The 22,623-nt window shown below is 44.4% G+C and overlaps 2 protein-coding genes across 18 annotated transcripts in view; both read left to right on the top strand.

The window, feature by feature from the left end:
* The window catches only part of LOC118362206 (gephyrin-like), a 118,837-nt gene extending 100,165 nt beyond the window's left edge, over positions 1-18,672 (top strand). For 7 of the 12 annotated variants that reach the window (XM_052486476.1, XM_052486478.1, XM_052486475.1 and 4 more), the window contains 15 exons: positions 1,033-1,170; positions 4,055-4,099; positions 10,436-10,528; positions 10,715-10,770; positions 11,272-11,391; positions 11,657-11,715; positions 11,892-12,045; positions 12,245-12,366; positions 12,857-12,944; positions 13,504-13,577; positions 13,745-13,809; positions 14,634-14,729; positions 15,729-15,832; positions 17,143-17,239; positions 17,482-18,672. In XM_052486476.1, the coding sequence (XP_052342436.1) occupies positions 1,033-1,170; positions 4,055-4,099; positions 10,436-10,528; positions 10,715-10,770; positions 11,272-11,391; positions 11,657-11,715; positions 11,892-12,045; positions 12,245-12,366; positions 12,857-12,944; positions 13,504-13,577; positions 13,745-13,809; positions 14,634-14,729; positions 15,729-15,832; positions 17,143-17,239; positions 17,482-17,615 (1,445 nt within the window). In that variant the 3' untranslated portion in view covers positions 17,616-18,672. The remainder of the gene's footprint in view (positions 1-1,032; positions 1,171-4,054; positions 4,100-10,435; positions 10,529-10,714; positions 10,771-11,271; positions 11,392-11,656; positions 11,716-11,891; positions 12,046-12,244; positions 12,367-12,856; positions 12,945-13,503; positions 13,578-13,744; positions 13,810-14,633; positions 14,730-15,728; positions 15,833-17,142; positions 17,240-17,481) is intronic. The other 5 variants (XM_052486480.1, XM_052486479.1, XM_052486477.1 and 2 more) reach the window with 3 other exon arrangements.
* Positions 18,673-19,686: 1,014 nt separating this feature from the next.
* LOC118362786 (protein PALS1-like) overlaps positions 19,687-22,623 on the top strand; it is a 50,757-nt gene continuing 47,820 nt past the window's right edge. For 4 of the 6 annotated variants that reach the window (XM_035743391.2, XM_052486467.1, XM_035743390.2 and 1 more), the window contains exon 1: positions 19,687-19,874. The gene's annotated coding sequence lies outside the window, so the exon portion shown is untranslated. Of the gene's footprint in view, positions 19,875-20,727; positions 20,795-22,623 lie in introns of all 6 variants that reach the window. The other 2 variants (XM_035743395.2, XM_035743393.2) reach the window with 1 other exon arrangement.

The following is a 22,623-nucleotide window of genomic DNA, read 5'->3' as shown; positions in this document are numbered from 1 at the left end:
AAAATTAAATCTAGAATTGGCTTCCTATTTCGCAACAAAACATCCTTCACTCATGCTGCCAAACATACCCTTGTAAAACTGACCATCCTACCAATCCTCGACTTTGGCGATGTCATTTACAAAATAGCCTCCAATACCCTACTCAACAAATCGGATGCAATCTATCACAGTGCAATCCGTTTTGTCACCAAAGCCCCATATACTACCCACCATTGCGACCTGTACGCTCTCGTTGGCTGGCCCTCGCTTCATACTCGTCGCCAAACCCACTGGCTCCATGTCATCTACAAGACCCTGCTAGGTAAAGTCCCCCCTTATCTCAGCTCGCTGGTCATCATAGCATCTCCCACCTGTAGCACACGCTCCAGCAGGTATATCTCTCTGGTCACCCCCAAAACCAATTCTTCCTTTGACCGCCTCTCCTTCCAGTTCTCTGCTGCCAATGACTGGAACGAACTACAAAAATCTCTGAAACTGGAAACGCTTATCTCCCTCACTAGCTTTAAGCACCACCTGTCAGAGCAGCTCACAGATTACTGCACCTGTACATAGCCCACCTATAATTTAGCCCAAACAACTACCTCTTTCCCAACTGTATTTAATTTATTTATTTATTTTGCTCCTTTGCACCCCATTAGTTTTATTTCTACTTTGCACATTCTTCCATTGCAAAACTACCATTCCAGTGTTTTACTTGCTATATTGTATTTACTTTGCCACCATGGCCTTTTTTGCCTTTACCTCCCTTCTCACCTCATTTGCTCACATCGTATATAGACTTGTTTATACTGTATTATTGACTGTATGTTTTTTTTACTCCATGTGTAACTCTGTGTCGTTGTATCTGTCGAACTGCTTTGCTTTATCTTGGCCAGGTCGCAATTGTAAATGAGAACTTGTTCTCAACTTGCCTACCTGGTTAAATAAAAAATAAAAAATAAAAAAAACACAGTCATAGTATGTGTGATGGTGAAAGACAACTATCCTCCCCATTCCACTCTTTTTCACCATTCTCCCGTCTCTGTCTATCAGGTCACAGTGCAGTGGACATCACCAAGGTGGCTCGCCGGCACCGCATGTCTCCCTTCCCCCTCACCTCAATGGATAAGGCCTTCATCACTGTACTGGAGATGACCCCTGTGCTCGGCACTGAGATCATCAACTACAGAGGTGGGTGGGTCGGACGGACTGACTGACTGACTGACCGTGGGACAGAACAAATTGACGTCCGGACAGACTAAAACACAAATGGACGGACGGACATAGAGACAGACCGACGGAGAGACAGACCGACGGAGAGACAGACCGACGGAGAGACAGACTGACGTACAGAAAGCTCAGTCATGCCCGTGTCACCGGACATGCCTTTCTTTCGATCCCAAACATCAGCCATACTGCTCACTCAGTCTTCACTACTGTCTGTAGATGTTCTGTATGTCTGTTGACCCCATACCCTCTCTATACCCCTGACCTTCTGTCTGTAGATGTTCTGTATGGCTGTTGACCCCATACCCTCTCTATACCCCTGACCTTCTGTCTGTAGATGTTCTGTATGGCTGTTGACCCCATACCCTCTCTATACCCCTGACCTTCTGTCTGTAGATGTTCTGTATGGCAGTTGACCCCATACCCTCTCTATACCCCTGACCTTCTGTCTGTAGATGTTCTGTATGCCTGTTGACCCCATACCCTCTCTATACCCCTGACCTTCTGTCTATAGATGATCTGTATGGCTGTTGACGCCATACTGCTTACTCAGTCTTCACTACTGTCTGTAGATGTTCTGTATGGCTGTTGACTCCATACCCTCTCTATACCCCTGACCTTCTGTCTGTAGATGTTCTGTATGGCTGTTGACCCCATACCCTCTATATACCCCTGACCTTCTGTCTGTAGATGTTCTGTATGGCTGTTGACCCCATACCCTCTCTATACCCCTGACCTTCTGTCTGTAGATGTTCTGTATGGCTGTTGACCCCATAACCTCTCTATACCCCTGACCTTCTGTCTGTAGATGTTCTGTATGGCTGTTGACTCCGTACCCTCTCTATACCCCTGACCTTCTGTCTATAGATGTTCTATATGGCTGTTGACCTCGTACCCTCTCTATACCCCTGACCTTCTGTCTGTAGATGTTCTGTATGGCAGTTGACCCCATACCCTCTCTATACCCCTGACCTTCTGTCTGTAGATGTTCTGTATGCCTGTTGACCCCATACCCTCTCTATACCCCTGACCTTCTGTCTGTAGATGTTCCGTATGGCTGTTGACTCCATAACCTCTCTATACCCCTGACCTTCTGTCTATAGATGATCTGTATGGCTGTTGACGCCATACTGCTTACTCAGTCTTCACTACTGTCTGTAGATGTTCTGTATGGCTGTTGACTCCATACCCTCTCTATACCCCTGACCTTCTGTCTGTAGATGTTCTGTATGGCTGTTGACCCCATACCCTCTATATACCCCTGACCTTCTGTCTGTAGATGTTCTGTATGGCTGTTGACCCCATACCCTCTCTATACCCCTGACCTTCTGTCTGTAGATGTTCTGTATGGCTGTTGACTCCATAACCTCTCTATACCCCTGACCTTCTGTCTATAGATGATCTGTATGGCTGTTGACGCCATACTGCTTACTCAGTCTTCACTACTGTCTGTAGATGTTCTGTATGGCTGTTGACCCCATACCCTCTATATACCCCTGACCTTCTGTCTATAGATGTTCTGTATGGCTGTTGACCCCATAACCTCTCTATACCCCTGATGTTCTGTATGGCTGTTGACGCCATACTGCTTACTCAGTCTTCACTACTGTCTGTAGATGTTCTGTATGGCTGTTGACCCCATAACCTCTCTATACCCCTGACCTTCTGTCTGTAGATGTTCTGTATGGCTGTTGACCCCATAACCTCTCTATACCCCTGACCTTCTGTCTGTAGATGTTCTGTATGGCTGTTGACCCCATACCCTCTCTATACCCCTGACCTTCTGTCTGTAGATGTTCTGTATGGCTGTTGACCCCATACCCTCTCTATACCCCTGACCTTCTGTCTGTAGATGTTCTGTATGCCTGTTGACCCCATACCCTCTCTATACCCCTGCCCTTCTGTCTGTAGATGTTCCGTATGGCTGTTGTCTCCATAACCTCTCTATACCCCTGACCTTCTGTCTGTAGATGTTCTGTATGGCTGTTGACGCCATACTGCTCACTCATTCTTCACTACTGTCTGTAGATGTTCTATATGGCTGTTGACGCCATACTGCTCACTCAGTCTTCCCTACTGTCTGTAGATGTTCTGTATGGCTGTTGACCCCATACCCTCTCTATACCCCTGACCTTCTGTCTGAATATGTTCTGTATGGCTGTTGACTCCATACCCTCTCTATACCCCTGACCTTCTGTCTGTAGATGATCTGTATGGCTGTTGACCCCATACTGCTCACTCAGTCTTCACTACTGTCTGTAGATGTTCTGTATGGCTGTTGACCCCATAACCTCTCTATACCCCTGAACTTCTGTCTGTAGATGTTCTGTATGGCTGTTGACTCCGTATCCTCTTTATACCCCTGATGTTCTATATGGCTGTTGACGCCATACTGCTCACTCAGTCTACACTACTGTCTGTAGAGGTTCTGTATGGCTGTTGACCCCATACCCTCTATACCCCTGACCTTCTGTCTGCAGATGTTCTGTATGGCTGTTGACGCCATACTGCTCACTCAGGCTTCACTACTGTCTGTAGATGATCTGTATGGCTGTTGACGCCATACCCTTCACTACTGTCTGTAGATGTTCTGTATGGCTGTTGACACCATACCCTCTCTGTACCCCTGACCTTCTGTCTGTAGATGTTCTGTATGGCTGTTGACACCATACCCTCTCTATACCCCTGACCAGAAGGACAGAAGTCTGTAGATGTACTGTATGGCTGTTGACGCCATAACTTCTCTATACCCCTGACCCTCTGTCTGTAGTTCCCTTTACCTATTGTCTGTATTACTGTCTGTCTGTGTCATATGTGTGTTGAGCCCATGATGTTTCTGTTCCTACAGCTGTTCCACCTGACCCAGATGCTCTCCATTCCACCCTGTCTATCGGTCTGTCTGAGTCCCCGCCTACCTGCCTGTTCTCATCTTTCAATGGCTTGATTGTTGATTGATTGACTGTTTTGCAAGCCAATAAACAGCACATATCTCTTGACTGTTGCATACACCTCCCTAACCATCCAGACCTTTGGCCAAGGGTATGTCATTCTGTCCTTGAGCTGTTCTTGTCTATTAATGTTATGTATTATTGTCATGGTTCATGTTTTGTGTGGGACCACAGGAAGAGTAGCTGCGGCTTTCGCAACAGTTCACTGGATCCTATTGAAATACCAAGGAAGTACATTGATGGTCCAGGTTGTGACTTCACATAGGTCAACTTTAGGTGCTTAGGCTGCTCGTTTACACCAAGTAACCTGCGGTTTTCAAAGACACACTTGACAGTACATTTTACACCATGAATAGAGCTGGGGAAACTAGCGTCTGGTAGAATTGACCCATGGCTCTCTAGAATACGGAGCATAGTATACACAAGTCCAGAATGAAAACCGGGTCCGTATTTTATCCATCGTCTTGTTTTCTCTACCAACACTTAACTGAGAGCAGTGTCCGGTGCATGTTGAATGACTCATGGCCTCAGTCACCTTGCTGCCTGCAGTGTATTGCTGATTGGTCTATTTATGGCTTCTGTGTGTGTCTATGGGAAGGGGTGTGCAGTGCTATATATTGGGTATGGTTGGGATAATGTAGCACGTGTGTGAGCAACAACGACGGCCCCTAACCTGCATGGCCCCCGGCACTGGGGCGGCAGGGTAGCCTAGTGGTTAGAGCATTGGACTAGTAACCGAAAGGTTGCAAGTTCAAATCCCCGAGCTGACAAGGTACAAAATCTGTCGTTCTGCTCCTGAACAGGCAGTTAACCCACTGTTCCTAGGCTGTCATTGAAAATAAGAATTTGTTCTTAACTGACTTGCCTAGTAAAATAAAGGTAAAATAAAATTAAAATAAAGGCCATGGTGGAGCAGACCCCATTTAAGCCCATTTGGCCCCTAGAGTGGGGCGGACTGGGGGAACAAAACACCTAACTTTATCTCCGCCACAGCCATCACAGGAGGAGCGCCAAAGCAGGAGAGGAGAGCTGTGGCTGGGGGCCCAATCATGCTAATGTTGCCTCCTCCCTGGCGCCCTGGCATTACACAGGTCAGTGATGTCATCGGTGACGTCATGCCTCCCTCCTCACCACCAGCCACCACCCCACTGAAAAGAAGATGGAAAAAAAAGAAATGACACCACCCCCACTGCCTGCCCACTTCCCAAAGTGCCCACTGCCCAGACCATGGCATGGTTCCGGTTGGGGGTCTGTGGGCGACGGGACGACGACAACACCCTCCTCTCTCTCCCGGGTCATTTCATCTCCTGACCACTAGGGGGCAATAGAGGGGCGAGGCCGGGCCATAGGTTGCTACTTGTGCTGATGTTGCGGTTGCTTCATGATCTGGCTGCTTGCAAAACCCACCCACTATCCTCCTCATATTACATTAGTATTGTACATTTATGGAGGACCTTTCACCACGATGGCCTGAGCAGTTGGGTTCAGTACCCACGCCGTGTTAGAATAACTCGGGAGGAGTTTGTAATGTATGTAAAAAAAATATATATATGTAAATGCAGGAGTGGGCGAGTTTTACTCTGCCATACCTACCGCCCTCTGCCAGCACAGCGAAGGTCAAATGTGAGGGCTCAAGAGTTCATCCACCCCCTGCCAGTTGTGACTGGCATCCATGTGGGTAGAAGAGATGCCCACTACCCACCCAGGCAGCACATAGACACACAGGGTTGAACACTGGGAAAACAAAACACCCCACAGCTCAGACAAAACGTCTCAGAACAACCATGTTCTTTGTGCTTGTTAAGTTTTTTTTGCAGGGCGCCCTGCTTCATTGATTTCACTTGTTCTCTGCTCCAAGCCTGAATAATAGATTTTGTATATGTTAGAGATGTTTCCGTTTCTCTCCTTTCTCTATCTTTCCTCCTTTCTCTCTCTTTCTTACTCCCTCTCTCTTCTTTCTGTCGGCCATGAGAGAAGTGAGTGACCCAATTCTGGGAGCGCTTTCTGTGTTGTCATTTCCCATCTCCCATCATCTGCATATGCAACAGCCGCTGGGCACAAGTTTGTTGTCCACCACGGGACGGGGGAGGCACCCAACCAATCAGGCTCGAGCGAGTAAGGCCTAGAGCGAGGCACACTGCAGACAGTGGGACAGGAAGGAACACACACTCTTTGTGACGTTAACGCACAGACCATCAGGGGAATCACAAAGCCAGTGCATGACCCCGTCACTAACGTAACCCAAGAACACATTCAGGAAGGTGATGACACAAGAAGTCCCTGAACTCCCAGAACAAAAGGGCTCGAGAGAGAGCGATAAGTTCACCTCACCAATCAACAGTGGTTGTAGGTCGCCTGGGGGGGGTCTAAGCAGTTTGAATCCCACCCACTGTCCAAAAAGAAAGGAGGACCAAGGCACTCTTCACCCACTGTCCTTTGAACAGTCTCTCCTCCCAACTGTCCTGTCTCTGAAAGAAAACAGTACGTGTAGAGGCCCGACGGTGTGAGATAAAGTTGAGCATCACTCACACCGTGAGTTAGTGCATCGACGGGCCATAGGCTCTCTGAGACCAACCCAAAGTAAATATGGGCAATGGTGTAACGGCTGCGCCAGGAAAAACGGTTCATAAATCTTTGAAATGGCCTGTTGACTCTCTCCGATGGCAGTAAGTAAGGGCTCAGGGTACTGTTTTCTCTTGTTGGTTAATATAATGATAAAAGGAACACCTAAGAGATTGATGGGCCAGGAGTGATGGAGATTAGATATTTAAACTAAATTCAGGAGGTGGAGGCTGTGCCAGTGTTGTAAGAATCACTGTTGGTGTTTTGGTAGTAAAGCTATCACAGGTGTACGCACGCACGCACGCACGCACGCACGCACGCACGCACGCACACACACACACACACACACACACACACACACACACACACACACACACACCAGGAATGTCTGTCTGTCCTGTTATGAGGAAATAAAGTGTAGTGGGAATATTTTATGGTATCTGTCTTTGTTTGTTGCTCCTGTTGTGGTGTGTAATGCATCAGGTTGCAGTTTTTCTGTTCTAATAGAGAGCATATGTTTCTATTTTTGAGGGCCTCTTGTGTCTACCTGTCGTTGTGTGTGTGTGTGTGCGTGCGTGTGTATTTTCTGCTGTGTGTGTAGTTGAGTTCTGTCTTGCGTTCCATGGGGAGTTGTGCGATTGTTATTAACCAGCTACATTTTGGTTGTCTTGTCAGCCAGCTTGACGGAGGCGAGTGTGTCGTGGCGCTCCGTTCGCTGTGTATTCGTCTGTTTCCATAGATACCTCCGTATCCATCTGTTTGATCACGGTATAAAAGAAATGTTCTATATTTAGCTGCTCATCAGATGTGGTATTTTAGAACAGTAAGTCTCCTCTAATCATCCTTCAATAGAGGAGAAGCCCGCTTGCGCTCTCTTTCGCTCTCTCATCTCTCTTTTGCTCTCTCTATTTCTTTCTCTCTCGCTCTCGCTATTTCTCTCTCCATTTCTTTCTCTCCCTCTCGCTATTTCTCTCTCTCTCCCTCTCGCTCTCTCTCTCTCTCTCGCTCTCTCGCTATTTCTCTCTCTCGCTATTTCTCTCTCTCGCTATTTCTCTCTCTTGCTATTTCTCTCTCTTGCTATTTCTCTCTCTCTTGCTATTTCTCTCTTGCTTTTTCTCTCTCTTGCTTTTTCTCTCTCTCTCTTGCTTTTTCTCTCTCTCTCTTGCTTTTTCTCTCTCTCTTGCTTTTTCTTTCTCTCTCTCTTGCTTTTTCTTTCTCTCTCTCTTGCTTTTTCTCTCTCTTGCTTTTTCTCTCTCTTGCTTTTTCTTTCTCTCTCTTGCTTTTTCTCTCTCTCTTTCGCTACTTCTCTCTCTTTCGCTACTTCTCTCTCTCTCGCTACTTCTCTCTCTCTCTCTCTCGCTACTTCTCTCTCTCTCTCTCTCGCTATTTCTCTCGCTCGCTATTTTTCTTTCTCTCTCTCGCTATTTTTCTCTCTCTCGCTATTTTTCTCTCTCTCTCGCTATTTCTCTCTCTCTCGCTATTTCTCTCTCTCTCGCTATTTCTCTCTCTCTCGCTATTTCTCTCTCTCGCTATTTCTCTCTCTCGCTATTTCTCTCTCTCGCTATTTCTCCCTCTCTCTCTCGCTATTTCTCTCTCTCGCTATTTCTCTCTCTCTCTCTCGCTATTTCTCTCTCTCGCTATTTCTCTCTCTCTCTCTCGCTATTTTCTCTCTCTCTCTCGCTATTTCTCTCTCTCTCTCTCTCTCTCTCTCTCTCTCTCTCTCTCTCTCTCTCTCTCTCTCGCTACTTCTCTCTCTCTCTCTCTCTCGCTACTTCTCTCTCTCGCTATTTCCCTCTCTCTCTCGCTATTTCTCTCTCTCTCTCGCTATTTCTCTCTCTCTCTCTCTCTCTCTCTCTCGCTATTTCTCTCTCTCTGGCTATTTCTCTCTCTCTCGCTATTTCTCTCTCTCTCTCTCTCTCGCTATTTCTCTCTCTCTCTCTCTCTCGCTATTTCTCTCGCTATTCTCTCTCGCTATTTCTCTCTCTCCCTCTCTCTCTCTCTCTCTCTCTCTCTCGCTATTTCTCTCTCTCTCTCTCTCTCTCGCTATTTTCTCTCTCTCTCTCTCTCTCTCTCTCTCTCTCTCTCGCTATTTCTCTCTCTCTCGCTATTTTCTCTCTCTCTCTCGCTATTTCTCTCTCTCTCTCTCTCTCGCTATTTCTCTCTCTCTCTCTCTCTCTCTCTCTCTTCTCTCTCTCTCTCTCTTCTCTCTCTCTCTCTCTACTTCTCTCTCTCTCTTACTTCTCTCTCTCTCGCTACTTCTCTCTCTCTCGCTACTTCTCTCTCTCTCTACTTCTCCTCTCTCTCTCTCGCTACTTCTCTCTCTCTCTCGCTACTTCTCTCTCTCTCTCTCTCTCTATCTCTCTCTCGCTATTTCTCCCCTCTCTCTCGCTACTTTCTCTCTCTCTCTCTCTCTCTATCTCTCTCTCGCTATTTCTCCCTCTCTCTCTCGCTATTTCTCTCTCTCTCTCTCTCTATCTCTCTCTCGCTACTTCTCTCTCTCTCTCTCTCTCGCTACTTCTCTCTCTCTCTCTCTCTCGCTATTTCTCTCTCTCTCTCTCTCGCTATTTCTCTCTCTATTTCTCTCTCTCTCTCGCTATTTCTCTCTCTCTCTCTCTCTCTCTCTCGCTACTTCTCTCTCTCTCTCTCTATCTCTCTCTCGCTACTTCTCTCTCTCTCTCTCTTTCTCTCTCTCTCTCGCTATTTCTCTCTCTCTCTCACTATTTTCTCTCTCTCTCACTCTTTCTCTCTCTCTCTCTCTCTCTCTCTCTCTCTCTCTCTCTCTCTCTGTCTCTCTCTCTCTCTCGCTATTTCTCTCTCTCTCTCTCTCGCTATTTCTCTCTCTCTCTCTCTCTCTCTCTCTCGCTATTTCTCTCTCTCTCTCGCTATTTTTCTCTCTCTCTCTCTCTCTCTCTCGCTATTTCTCTCTCTCTCTCTATTTCTCTCTCTCTCTCTCTCTCGCTATTTCTCTCTCTCTCTCTCTCTCTGGCTATTTCTCTCTCTCTGGCTATTTCTCTCTCTCTGGCTATTTCTCTCTCTCGCTATTTCTCTCTCTCTCTCTCTCGCTATTTCTCTCTCTCTCTTTCTCTCTCTTTCTCTTTCTCTCTCTCTCGCTATTTCTCTCTTTCTCTCTTTCTCTTTCTCTCTCTCTCGCTATTTCTCTCTCTCTCTCGCTATTTCTCTCTCTCTCGCTATTTCTCTCCTCTCTCTCCACGGAGGAGAGTGCGTGCGTGCGCGTGTGTGGCTGTAATTCGTAGCTCCGCTGCGTCAGCGTTAGCTAGCGTCACAGTGTAACACATGGCTCCCCCAGCCTTCTCTTTCCCTCTCTCTCACGCACGCACGCGCATGCTCGCGCGCACACACACATCTAGCAAGGGTTTTATGTGATGTAGGCTTATCTGTGTGTCTCGATTTTTGTTTTTCTTCACAACACCTACTCAACACTGTCTTGTCCTACCAGCATCTGTCTCTGTGCTGTTGTCAACAGGTTGTGTGGCAGCATGGTTATATGTGTTCTCTGGCCCATCCTCACTGCACTGCATACACACACAAGCATTAGCCAAAACATAGAGGGACACAGCCTACCCCGCCAGCATGCATATCACACCTTGTGTACTCTCCTCCAATTGATGTGTGAAATGACAAACTTGTTTCTCTTCTCTCTTTCCCATCCTACCTTTTCTCCTATTTCCACTCCACTGCACTTTGCTCTACTGTTGTAGATGGGATGGGTCGAGTCTTGGCGCAGGACGTTTACGCCAAAGACAACCTGCCTCCGTTCCCTGCGTCAGTCAAAGATGGCTACGCCGTGCGAGGTGAGACGCCAGGACGAGTGGGTGTACAGTGCAGTAGTTTGAGAGATTGCAAAACATTTAACGCTAGACTTTAATGCTTGTTTTTGTGTCTTTTGACCATTGCACCCTTTTCAGCTATTTATGTCTCACTGTTCTCCTGCTATCGCTTTCCCCATCCCTCCCGCCCTCTCTCTCTCTTCCTCTCAGCGGCTGATGGTCCTGGAGATCGCTTCATTATTGGAGAGTCACAGGCAGGACAGCAGGTGAGGTCCTTTACAGTTTGTGAGCCCTGATATTCTGGAGTGTTGCTTTGAGAACATACTATAACAGGAGCTCTCTTGCCTTTTCCTACCTCTGTGTGAGTCCGTGTATTCCCATGGGCTATCCTGCAGCGTGGAGTTCCACAGGTCACTGGCTCAGCTGTGATTACAAGACTCCACAGAGACAGACCATGTCCTCTCTCTACCTCTACACAGTTATATCGGGCTCTACTCTACACACAGACCCTGTCTCTGCAACGCTCCGCTCGGCTTTCTTACAATTGTCACACGGCCTCCACTATGGAGCCTCGTGTTCAAGAGTTGCTCAAGTGCGTCTTGTGAAAAATGGAGTACAGTCGATTAGATTTTTCCCAATTGTAATGTTAACACTACTCCATGCCGGCAGTTATAATGCATAATTATGCAGCTATAATGCCTTAAAATTCTAGCCATAAGCATGTTTAACATCTTTTTATAATGTCCAACTTGTGTGTGTCCCTATAGCCCACGCACACGGTGATGCCGGGTCAGGTGATGAGGGTGACAACGGGGGCTCCTATCCCCTGTGGGGCGGATGCTGTGGTGCAGGTGGAGGACACTGAACTGCTTCGAGAGTCTGAGGACGTGAGTCAACTTCCTGTCCCAATCTCAATTTGTCACAACGAGCTTTACTGGAATACACTGTACAATAACATACGATCTGTCTCTCTCCTCTCTCTTTCTCAACTCACTCCCCGTTTCCCTCAACGCTCTCTCGTCTGTCTCCTGTCTCCTCTCCACAAACTGACAGCTTTTCTATATTGTACATACACTTACTCGTCTGCCACAATCGTCTTCGTTACAATATACTGTACTGTATTTTCTTCACTAAACCTGTATGTCGTTGCAGGGCACAGAAGAGCTGGAGGTGCGGATCTTGGTACAGGCACGCCCTGGACAGGACATCAGGTGAGCGAGAAGTTTTGGGTTGTACCAATCAGGACTGGTTGGGTCAATTCCATTTAAATCCAGTCAATTCAGGAAGTAAACTGAAATTCCAATTTTCCTTAATGCTGTTCTGTATCAGTACTATACCACACAACCAGTATGTCTGAGTGCCAGCCCTCTGTCTCCCCTCCCTCCAGGCCTATAGGTCATGATATAAAGCGTGGGGAGTGTGTCCTGTCCAAGGGAACCCACATGGGCCCCTCTGAGATTGGCCTGCTGGCCACAGTAGGAGTCACTGAGGTGGAAGTGCAAAAGTTCCCCGTGGTGGCTGTCATGTCCACAGGCAACGAGGTGAGCGCAAGCTCGCATGCATGCACACACGTTTTTGCCTTCTCTCATGGTGTCTTTAATACCTGGGTTTGAAGTTAGAGAGGCGGGTACGACGGCAACAGATTTCTGAGTGGAATCCCAGGTCTGATGGGAAGATCTTACAGGATGTGAGATGGTTTCCAATATACAATGGATAATAAAGTTGTGTGTGTGTGTGTAGCTGTTGAACCCAGAGGATGATCTGCACCCAGGGAAGATCCGGGACAGTAACAGATCTACACTGCTGGCCACCATTCAGGAGCACGGATATCCTACCATCAACCTGGGCATCGTCGGAGACAAGTCAGTGAACATAACCCTCAATAGCTATAGGCTTGTCTACCCTCCTAGAAGGCATTGGGCTGGTTTCCATGGACACACATTACTTCTCGTCCAGGACTAAATCTATGTCTGCAGAACTGTAGATTTTTATATATATATATATATTTATATATTTATTTATATATTTATGTATATTTATTTATATATATATATATTTATATATTTATATATATATTTATTTATATATTTATATATATTTATTTATATATATATATTTATATATTTATATATATATATATATATATATATTTTATATATATATATTTATATATTTATATATATATATTTATATATTTATATATTTATATATATATATATATATTTATATATATATATATTTATATATATATTTATATATATATTTATATATTTATATTTATATATATATATATATATATACACACACAATCAGAAAGATAGGAGGGTCTAAACTATGACCGTTCCCCTACAGCCCAGACGACCTCCTCAATGCCCTGAACGAGGGCATTAGCCGTGCTGATGTCATCATCACCTCAGGGGGCGTGTCCATGGGAGAGAAGGTAAGATCCAAACATAATGAAATGTTAATTAAAAATCAATAAAAAAGAGAGAAGGGGATGAGAGGTGGGGCAGCGAGAGGTCACTCACTGTATGTTTGTGAGAGCGAAATCAATTCCGTCGTGGCTAGATAGTAGGGTCTGGAACTCATTTTGGAATTCGCCACAACAGTTTGTTTTCTATGTTGAACCTCGTGTACTGTCCAACTCATGCACTCTGCTGCCATCTGTTGTTCTGACCCAGATGTTACTCCTTAGTGATGAACCTGCTGGTTAGGCTGACCTTTTGTATGTTTACTGCTTAGCTGAGTTCTCTGCTTCCCTCTTTGGGTTTTCTGCTCCAATTACTTCTGTGATTGGATCACACATTTTACACCTCACCATCTGTCAGAGACCAGCAGACATGTTAGAGTTGCACAAAGTTTCCATTCGATTCGATGTTCAACCTCTCGCCCATGTATTCTTTGCAATATCAGAATCGACTCAGGGAAACCTTATATCGTGCATGAAATACATTCTATGATATTATATTGTATTTACAGTGTATCTCTTTGTGTTTCAGGATTACTTGAAGCAGGTGCTGGACATTGACCTCCATGCCCAGATCCACTTTGGACGGGTCTTTATGAAGCCAGGGTGAGACGTGATGGGGATTTACATTTTTGTTTTGTACAAAATTTAAATAAAAAATACATTTTTCTACCAAAGTTTATGCCTTCTTAATTCATGAAGTGAGGCTGGTTTAGAAGAGATGGATAGTCAGTCATGAAGGTCTCACTGAGTTTGTCTTCTCTCCTCTTTAGTCTTCCCACCACGTTCGCCACTGTAGACATTGACGGGGCACGGAAACTGATATTTGCTCTACCAGGTACTTCATACTGAGATCTGCATGTCATGTGTACCGTGCGTGTGTGCAGTATTTTGTGTGTGTTTTTTTTTGTGTGTGGTATAAATGTCGTTGTTGAGTCTCAGGACTGGCAGGGGACCGCTTGGTCTTGACTGAGATCTCAGGCACTCGTCTGTGTCTCTGCTCTGAGTCCAAAACGCCACCATTTACCAACCAAATATGTTTCCTTGAGGGAAACATGTTATATTAATGCAGCAGCATGCCCTCAGACAGAGGTAATGTTCCTCTTTAATCACACTCCCCGTTCAGTTTCCACAGCATCCTGGAATCCTTCCAACCCACAGCAGCCATTTTTTCCCCCTCTCCGATTTGACCATTTTCATTTTAGTAAATGAGTTGTAATTAGTATTAGAACTATGTTTGCGTGAGGGAATGTCTGTGTTTATATTTTTATATCAGCCCTCCAAAACCGTGCTCCTGTGTTTTTATCTCAGACCCACACAGCCCAAAAAACTCAAACCACAGCCAGCCCTGACCCCCATCCAACCAAACCTGAAATTTGACCCACCCAACCAACCAAAGTGCCCTACCTCCTCTCTTACTCAAGCCTGCTGACAACAGCCTCTTGTCCCTCTACTTTCCTAGCATTCGACCTGGCCCCTCCACACCTCTTCAAAGGCCCCAGCCCTGGACCCCTTAGTCCCTTGCCCAGGCCCCCTGCTTCTGCCCGTCCTATTGCCAACCTGCCCCAGCCCCCCTGCCTTGTCTCTGCCCGTCCTACATATGACCGGAGGGCTAGTCTGTGGCTGTGGTGACCGCCACTCTTTTTATATTCCCCCTTTAAGGTAATTTCACCTTCAGAGACACAGGCGCCATTCGCATCGACCCTGTGCCCGACAGTGAGGCAAGCAGGGTGCCCGTGCCACCGCCCCCGCGCGGAAGTAGGTGCTACCAACCTGGTCGACCATACTGTACCGTTCAGTGTGCTGCTCTCTACCTGAAAGCAAGCTTACTTCAACTGAGCTCAGAAAACGGAATTTAAACTGAAAATGGGAAATGTGTTTTTTCTTTAAGAGTGCTTAACTGAAACTCGACCCAACTCAAATGATATGGGCTTCAAATTAAAAAAAAAAATCTAACTTTTTATCAGGCCAAATGGATAAATTTTATTTTTGTCTCCCAGACTTTGGGCATGTTTGGGGGCATTTTTGACTGTTTTTTTATTGGTGATTAAACTAAACAAGATCACTACACCTTTTAGTGAACCCAAACTTGAATCTTAACAAAAGATAAAATAAACTTTAGTTTTTCTTTACTTATGTGATTTTTCTGTTCTGTTTTCTGAGAGAGAAATATTGTTTTGTTTCTTTAACATTTCTGTGGCGTTGCTGTTGGTTCTGTCGCTCCTCGTTTCGTTTCTCTGTGTGTCCCCGAGCCCCTGCCCCTGTGAGTATCTATCCCATGATTCCATGCTGTTGCTTGTTGTTGTGATTTAAGAGCGCCGCTCACCCTCTCCACCTGCTATTGCTACCCCTCACCTCTGCTTGTCGGTGTAAAGAAACAGCACTCAAACTTGTCCCACTCTCCCCAAAGAGCTCTCACCCACCAGTCCCTCCTCTGTGAACACTTTCAAAGGCAGAAGCGTACATGTCTCACCTGTCTGCCTCCCGATCCCTCCAGCCCAGGTCCACAACCGCAGCCTGGGTCGCATACTGACAGGCCAGTGGGGTGAAGAAAACCACTGCCCTATGCACTGAGCCCTTGTCCTGTCCTACAGGGGCTACTAGCTGGAGCATGTCAACAACAACAATGCTCCTCAACCCCAACCCGTCCAAACCTTCCCAGGCATATCCTGCAGTCTCCCTCCTCAGCCCTGAACAGTGGTAATGTCCCATCCTTGTCTCCCTCTCATCCTCAGCACCTCTCTCTCTGTTGGTCAGGTAACCCAGTGTCTGCTGTCGTCACCTGTAACCTATTTGTCATCCCTGCTCTGAGGAAGATGCAGGGGATCCTGGACCCTCGACCCACCATCATCAAAGCCAGGGTAGGTTAACAGCACTGGCTGTTATGGAGGGTTTCTGGACACTAGGTTGTAAAATACAGGTTAAGACAGTGTCATAATTAAAGGCAGTACGTTAAAAAATAAACACATTTATTGGAACAGCTCTGTTGCTGATTCTAAACCATTAACATTGAAAACGTGACCAACGGTCTATAAATTAAAGTAATAAAGTGGCTGTCGATCATTTGAAAAACATTTACAGTGCATTCAGAAAGTGTTCAGACCCCTTAACTTTTTCCACATTGTTACGTTACAGCCTTATTCTAAAATGGATATAATACTTTTTTTCTTTCATCAATCTACACACAATACCCCGTAATGACAAAGTGAAAACAGGTTTTTAGAAATGTTTGCAAATGTATTAAAAATAAAAACTGAAATACCTTATTTACATAAGTATTCAGACCCTTTGCAATGAGACTCGAAATTGAGCTCAGGTGCATCTCGTTTCCATTGATCATCCTTGAGCCGTTTCTACAACTTGATAGGAGTCAACCTGTGGTAAATTCAATTGATTGGACATGATTTGGAATGACACACACCTGTCTATATAAGATTCCACAGTTGACAGTGTATGTCAGAGCAAACCCAAGAAGACTCAAGGCTGTAAACGCTGCCAAAAGTGCTTCAACAAAGTACTGAGGAAAGGTTCTGAATACTTATGTAAATGTGATATTTCTTCTTTTTTTGCAAACATTTCTATAAACATGTTTTGCTTTGTCATTATGGGTTATTGTGTGTAAATTGATGAGGGGGGGAACGATTTAATCAATTTTAGAATAAGGCTGTAACGTAACAAAATGTGGGAAAAGTCAAGTGGTCTGAATACTTTCCACAATGCACTGTAAATGAATAGAAAGGATAACTGTTTTACTGCCAATGTGTTTGCGGAGTAGTTAGCTGAAATTCACTACAATTGTTTATTTTTCACTTGATAGCAAACTTTCTGTACTGCTAACATTCACTTCCAGTCATTTTCACTCCGGCGCTAGTCCAATTAATGTATTTATTTTCTAACGCATCTGCATGGAATTATTACGTTGTCTTACATTATTACGTTGCACTACCTAGTCTGGACACAGTTGAAATACAGGCACATAATGAAAAAGTGTGCCACCTTGCAGTCATGGTCCTTGGAGCCAGATATGCAGGTCCTTCGAGCTTGCTGCATAAGTTAGGGAGTTTGAGCGAGAGCTGGAGAGGGTTTTATACACACAGCAAATACGTTGGGGTTGAAAGTTGAGTGATGTCATCATTCTGCGCCCTGCTCTCTCCTGTGTGTGTGCAAACAGCTGTCTTGCGATGTAAAGTTGGACCCTCGTCCAGAGTACCACCGCTGCATCCTGACATGGCACCACCAGGAGCCTCTGCCATGGGCACAGAGCACAGGTATTATCACATACTAAGTAAATACACAATAGTTTGTCCGCATGTGTTTTCATGGACAAATGGATAAGGGAAAATGCTTATCAGAAAGTTTATCCTTGTCATTTTATTGACTCTGTCTCCCCACCCTCCTCTCCCCCTCCCCACCCTCCTCTCCCTCTCCCCACCCTCCTCTCCCTCTCTTTACCACCCTCTCCTTCTTTCTATCTCACTCTCTTTTTCTCACTCTTTCTCCCCTTCTACAGGAAATCAGATGAGTAGTCGACTGATGAGCATGAGAAGTGCCAACGGGCTGCTGATGTTGCCTCCTAAAACAGAGCAATACGTGGAGCTGCATAAAGGAGAGGTTGTGGATGTGATGGTCATAGGACGACTATGATGATGTCATCTTACAGGGACAGATGGATAGACAGGAAGAGGAAGTGGTGCATGTCCACATATCATAACTATTCTGTAATATGTAACGGCACAGCTAGTTTTTATTGATTTGGATAATAAAGTTGATCAAGTATAATTAATCACGAACACAAAATAAATGAGTACATACATTGATCATGAAAATATTAATTTGAAAAGATCATTGTATTTCAAAGACAAAATGTAATACCTTTAAAAAGTGGAGGGAAAAAATATATAAAACATAAGAGAATTATTCTGTATTATATTATTATTATAAGTATCATGATTATTATGATAATTATTAATATTATATTATCATATTAAGCAACTCTTGTTTCTCTTTCATCCTTGCAATTGCTTTGTGTGTTCAACCCTAGACCTTATAGATAGATAGCAGTAGCATTTCAATAGGAAGCTGTAGGTGCTTAACAGGATTAAAAAAGAAAGCCTATTTTCTTATCTCACAAAAAGGTTCAAAATACATCTTCTTTTTTACAACGAAAACCCTTTTGAGATTGTCAGAAGTCCCCCTTGGTCTATGTTCTGATTCTCCACCCTTCTCCTAAAGTGTGCACTTGCACACTCCCAGTCATTTAAATGCATGGGTTTGGTGTAGGCATTGGCTGGAGGTAGTTTCCACCATTGCTAAATCCATGCAAGAAAGAAAACGGGAAAAGAGTGAAGAATCAGGATGTAACCTTGGTGCTCTGGCTTGATAGGAGGAGTGCTTTCAGGGTCCTGAGGGTGCCTTTAGGTGACAGCTATCTTTACCTCCCTTTAGTATTCTTCTCTTCTATGCCACATTATATGGGCTTCATTGTGCTTCATAATGGCTTCACACAGCTTTGCTTGTCGTTTATCTTGTGAGTCGTGTTTATGTGCGCAGTGCCAAAAGTGTTGGGCATCATGATGAGAACTGGGCCTGTATTTATAAAGTGGCTCTGAGTAGGAGTGCTGATCAAGGATCAGGGCCCGTATCCACAAAGCATCTCTGTGTAGAAGTCCTGATCTAGGATCTGTCCATATAATTTTTTTCATGATGATCTTAAATACAAAACAGATCCTAGATCAGAACTCCTGCTCTGGGATTCTAAGCATTTCGCCTCACCTGCTTTAACATCTGCTAATCTGTGTATGCGACAAATTAACTTTGATTTGAATTTTTATTTTAGATGCTTTGTGGATGCAGGCCCAGTTCCCCCCAGTCTATATAATCTTATTAATTATGATATATAAAACTAAACTGATCCTAGATCAGCATTCCTGCACCTTTATGAATACATGCCTTAAAGGTGGAGGAAGGCAGCGGCCCTGCTTCGTCAGTCTAACCTCACCTGGTACTAAAGTCCCACCCAGAGATATGTATATCCTGGCTCTGGTCCCACCCTGTCCCCTGCCCTTCTACTCTACCAATGCCCCGCTCTCCCCCACCCACACCCCTCCAGGACTGCTCACCTCACACACACTAGTACAGATAGGTGAGGGAACTGGGGTAGGGAGAGAACTTTATTTTATTTGTTTATTTCAGAAGGAAGAAACAGCTTATTTAAAGTGCTGACTGCCTTTTTAACAACTATTAAAACAATGTACAGAAAAATAAATAAATAAAAAAGAGTGATATTGTACAGATATTATGGTGACCAGCACTCCTAAAGAAATTAATGAAGCAATGGGGAGATATTGAACTCTGTACTATAAAAATTATGTAATAATAGCTGATGAAAAATAAAAAATCCTTGATCAATTATGTAAAACAATTAGTTCAGTCTCTTATTTATAAACGGACATGTCCTCTTGGAAAATGTTTAACTATTCTATGTTACGCTACATAGAGTACATAAAAGTATATGTGTTTCTACAGCATTGGTCCTTGATTTCAGCAAAAAACTTTGCAGAAAAACACTGAATTTTTAAAATAGAATTTACCCTCTTACTTTAATAGATGTGAAGTAATCTATCATTGGATAGATGACTGAGCAACATTGACCAATCGCGAATATTGTTTCATGAAAGTAACGTTACCTGTGGAGCAAATGGGAGAGCCTTGACGTCTCAACCCTTGAGTTGGAAATGACTTCTCATAACGCAAGGCTACGGCGGGAGAGAGGGTTTCGAGTGATATTGTGACACAAAGTTAGGAAAGTTGAGTCTTTCATCACTCAGTTGATACAAAAACCAATGGAGGAACATTGGACACCTCAATGAAGGATATATTTTTTGAAAGCGTTGCGGGTTAAAAGTGAGTAGTTCTCTTTCATTTCAAATGTATTTTGCTGGCATTGTTTGCAACAGGTTCCCAGGAAGCTAACGTTAGCTAGCATGCTAGCATTATCTAGCGCGAGCTTTTAAAGTTTCATGCTACCTGGTAAACTAGCATAATAGAATATTTCACATCAGGTTGAACTAAAGCTGTTGATATTTCAACTGTGTGGGTTAACAACAAAATAGTGTATTTTTTTGCATAAAATGATCACCGAAATGTCCATGTCGCTTTTCATCCGAGCCCATGTCACAGCGGAAATGGTCGCAATGCCAGGCTAGTTGGCTTAGAAGCTAGCAGAGCGGACTGGTATCTAGCCCAACCCATAGAAATGTAATGATTCTAGCTATTTCTATGGCCCTACCTGTTGCGTGTGTGAAGTTTGGGTGCCTTCATTGATGCACTGTTTAAACAGGCATTTTGTTTACATCTTTTGAATAAGACAACGTTTTACATTAGAGTTCTGCTACTAGCTCGCAAGGTGGAATTCTACGTAATGAAAAGGGCTCATGCATCTCAACATTCTGGTATTACAGCCTGGAGTCCGGACGCCAGGATTCGTGCCTTACAACCCAGTCACTACTGTATTATGTCTCAACGTTTAGATTGAACCAGTTTACCATTTCAGGACAGATGCATGATGTCGACAAAGGGGATGAGGAGTGTTTTTGACAGCACTGTAATACCGTCTGACCAGAGAGTCATCAATCTATCAGCACTGAAGTATACTGTACCACTGAGGTTATGCCAGTATTGTGATCAATCGTTTCATTCAATGTTTGTCTGACCAAAGCGTCAGTGACTAATACATGTATTTTTCGGTACATTACAGTATTATTTGTACAGGTCACACCGAAAAGCAACACACAATGAATGGTATCAATGAAGCCCACATCCAGGTACTGAAGTTTTCTACAACCTTATCATTCAACTTTTTACCGTTCCTGTCTTATTAGTTTACCTAATCACGTGCCTCCAGTCAGCTGACAGTGTTATGCTATTCACAGTGAAGGCCAATTTTTTTAAATGATTATTTTTAAAATTTTCTTTAGGTGGTCTGCCTCCAATCACACCTAAAATAGCCAGGAAGGACCCTACCCACCTTGATTATCAACACCTTTTGAAAGTGGTTGGTTTTCCCTGAAGTGTAGACTTTACTGTGAAATGCTTACTTACAAGCCCTTAACCAACCATGCAGTTCAAGAAGAACAACATATTTACCAAGTAGGCTAAAATAAAAAGGCTATAAACAGGGGGCACCTGTACGGAGTCAGTGTGCAGGGGTACAGGCTAGTTGAGGTAATCTGTACTTGTATTTTGAGGCAAAGTGACTATGCATAGGTAACAAACAGTGAGTAGCAGCTGTGTACAAGAGGGGGAGGTCAATGTAAATTGTCCGGTGGTGATTATTATGAATTGTTCAATAGGGTCTCAATTCTAAAATTCGCTTGTGCTATCATTTCTGATGATAAGCTACCGAATGCATAATAGCCAAGTGTTCCCTTTATTTTGACATGAAGGCTACCTGTATCTCTGAAACTTCCCCTCATTCATCAACAGCCGAGTGAGCCTAATCAAAATTGACTCCCAACTATTATGACTTCTGCTTTCTAATACACTTTCAGAATGAGTTAATAATAAATAAAACAAATTGCAAGAGGTTGGCCCTGAAGACACTTTACTCATAGTCTAGCCTATAGCTTTTGAAAATGTTGTAAACATAACGGTTGTACATGGAGGTCTTGCGACTTTCACAAATTCAGACCTTTAGGGACACATGCAAAGTGGTCATTCTGGTCAACTATGCCCAGCAACAGCAAGTCGAAAATGATGTTTGCTACTAGGCCTTCTGCCAGGACTGGACTCCTTGGCTTATGAGCTACATTTGTAGATTCGACTTGCTGCTTGGATCTCTCTGACTCTGTATCGGTTTCAGTGATAGCCAGGGAGAGGGAAAATTAAAGTGCTAATGCTTCTTCTCCCTGTCGAGTCATGTTACCTAGCTAGCAACGCTGATCTGAGAAACTTCCTGGAAGTGTGTGTGTCCAGTGTCCAGCCAGTCTCTCCTATGTAGCTAATGTAATGGCATCACCTTATAGGTACAGTAGATCTTCTGCGAACAAAGAGCTAGGCTGTATCATGTCTTTTTCTCTTGTCATTTATCCTACTTGTTTATTGTGTGAGGAATCTCATAGCAGCCTACTTTCACATTTTATTTGAAACACACACAATAGCGAGGTGAGGACTGTTGAGCACGTCTGCAGTGATCAGGGCCTGCTCCGGGAGGGACTGGACCCAGGCCAGGAACACACAGTAAACTCAGTGTTCTCTCTGACCTGTTTGTGTCCCCCAGGAATTCTCAATCTGTCGCTCACTCACTGTGAGGGGAATCACTGTCCCCCACCAGCCCCCCGCCCCTGCTGTGCGCTGTTAATTTAGCCCCTGCGTGCTTTTACTGCTCTCCTCTATTCAGACCTCGCTTCAAGATGGTGCTGAAGACCCCTCAAGAATAGCATAGCACCCCCAAGAAAGATTTTATTACTACATGTACACAATATATTACAAGCACTCCTATGCAATGACCAAGCGACCCCAGGTTTGTTTCAGAATAACTTATTGTTCCCACTTACTGGCTAGAATTTAGAATCGGCTCTGTCTGACCTTTTCAACCAGGGGGGCATTTGTTTGTCCACTCACAATCATGGTTGACTAGACAGAGACAGAAGCT

Source organism: Oncorhynchus keta, chromosome 29, assembly GCF_023373465.1.
Source record: "Oncorhynchus keta strain PuntledgeMale-10-30-2019 chromosome 29, Oket_V2, whole genome shotgun sequence".
NCBI lineage: Eukaryota > Metazoa > Chordata > Actinopteri > Salmoniformes > Salmonidae > Oncorhynchus > Oncorhynchus keta.
The sequence above is the reverse complement of the archived record's forward strand: the minus strand, read 5'-3'. Positions and strand labels throughout refer to the sequence as shown.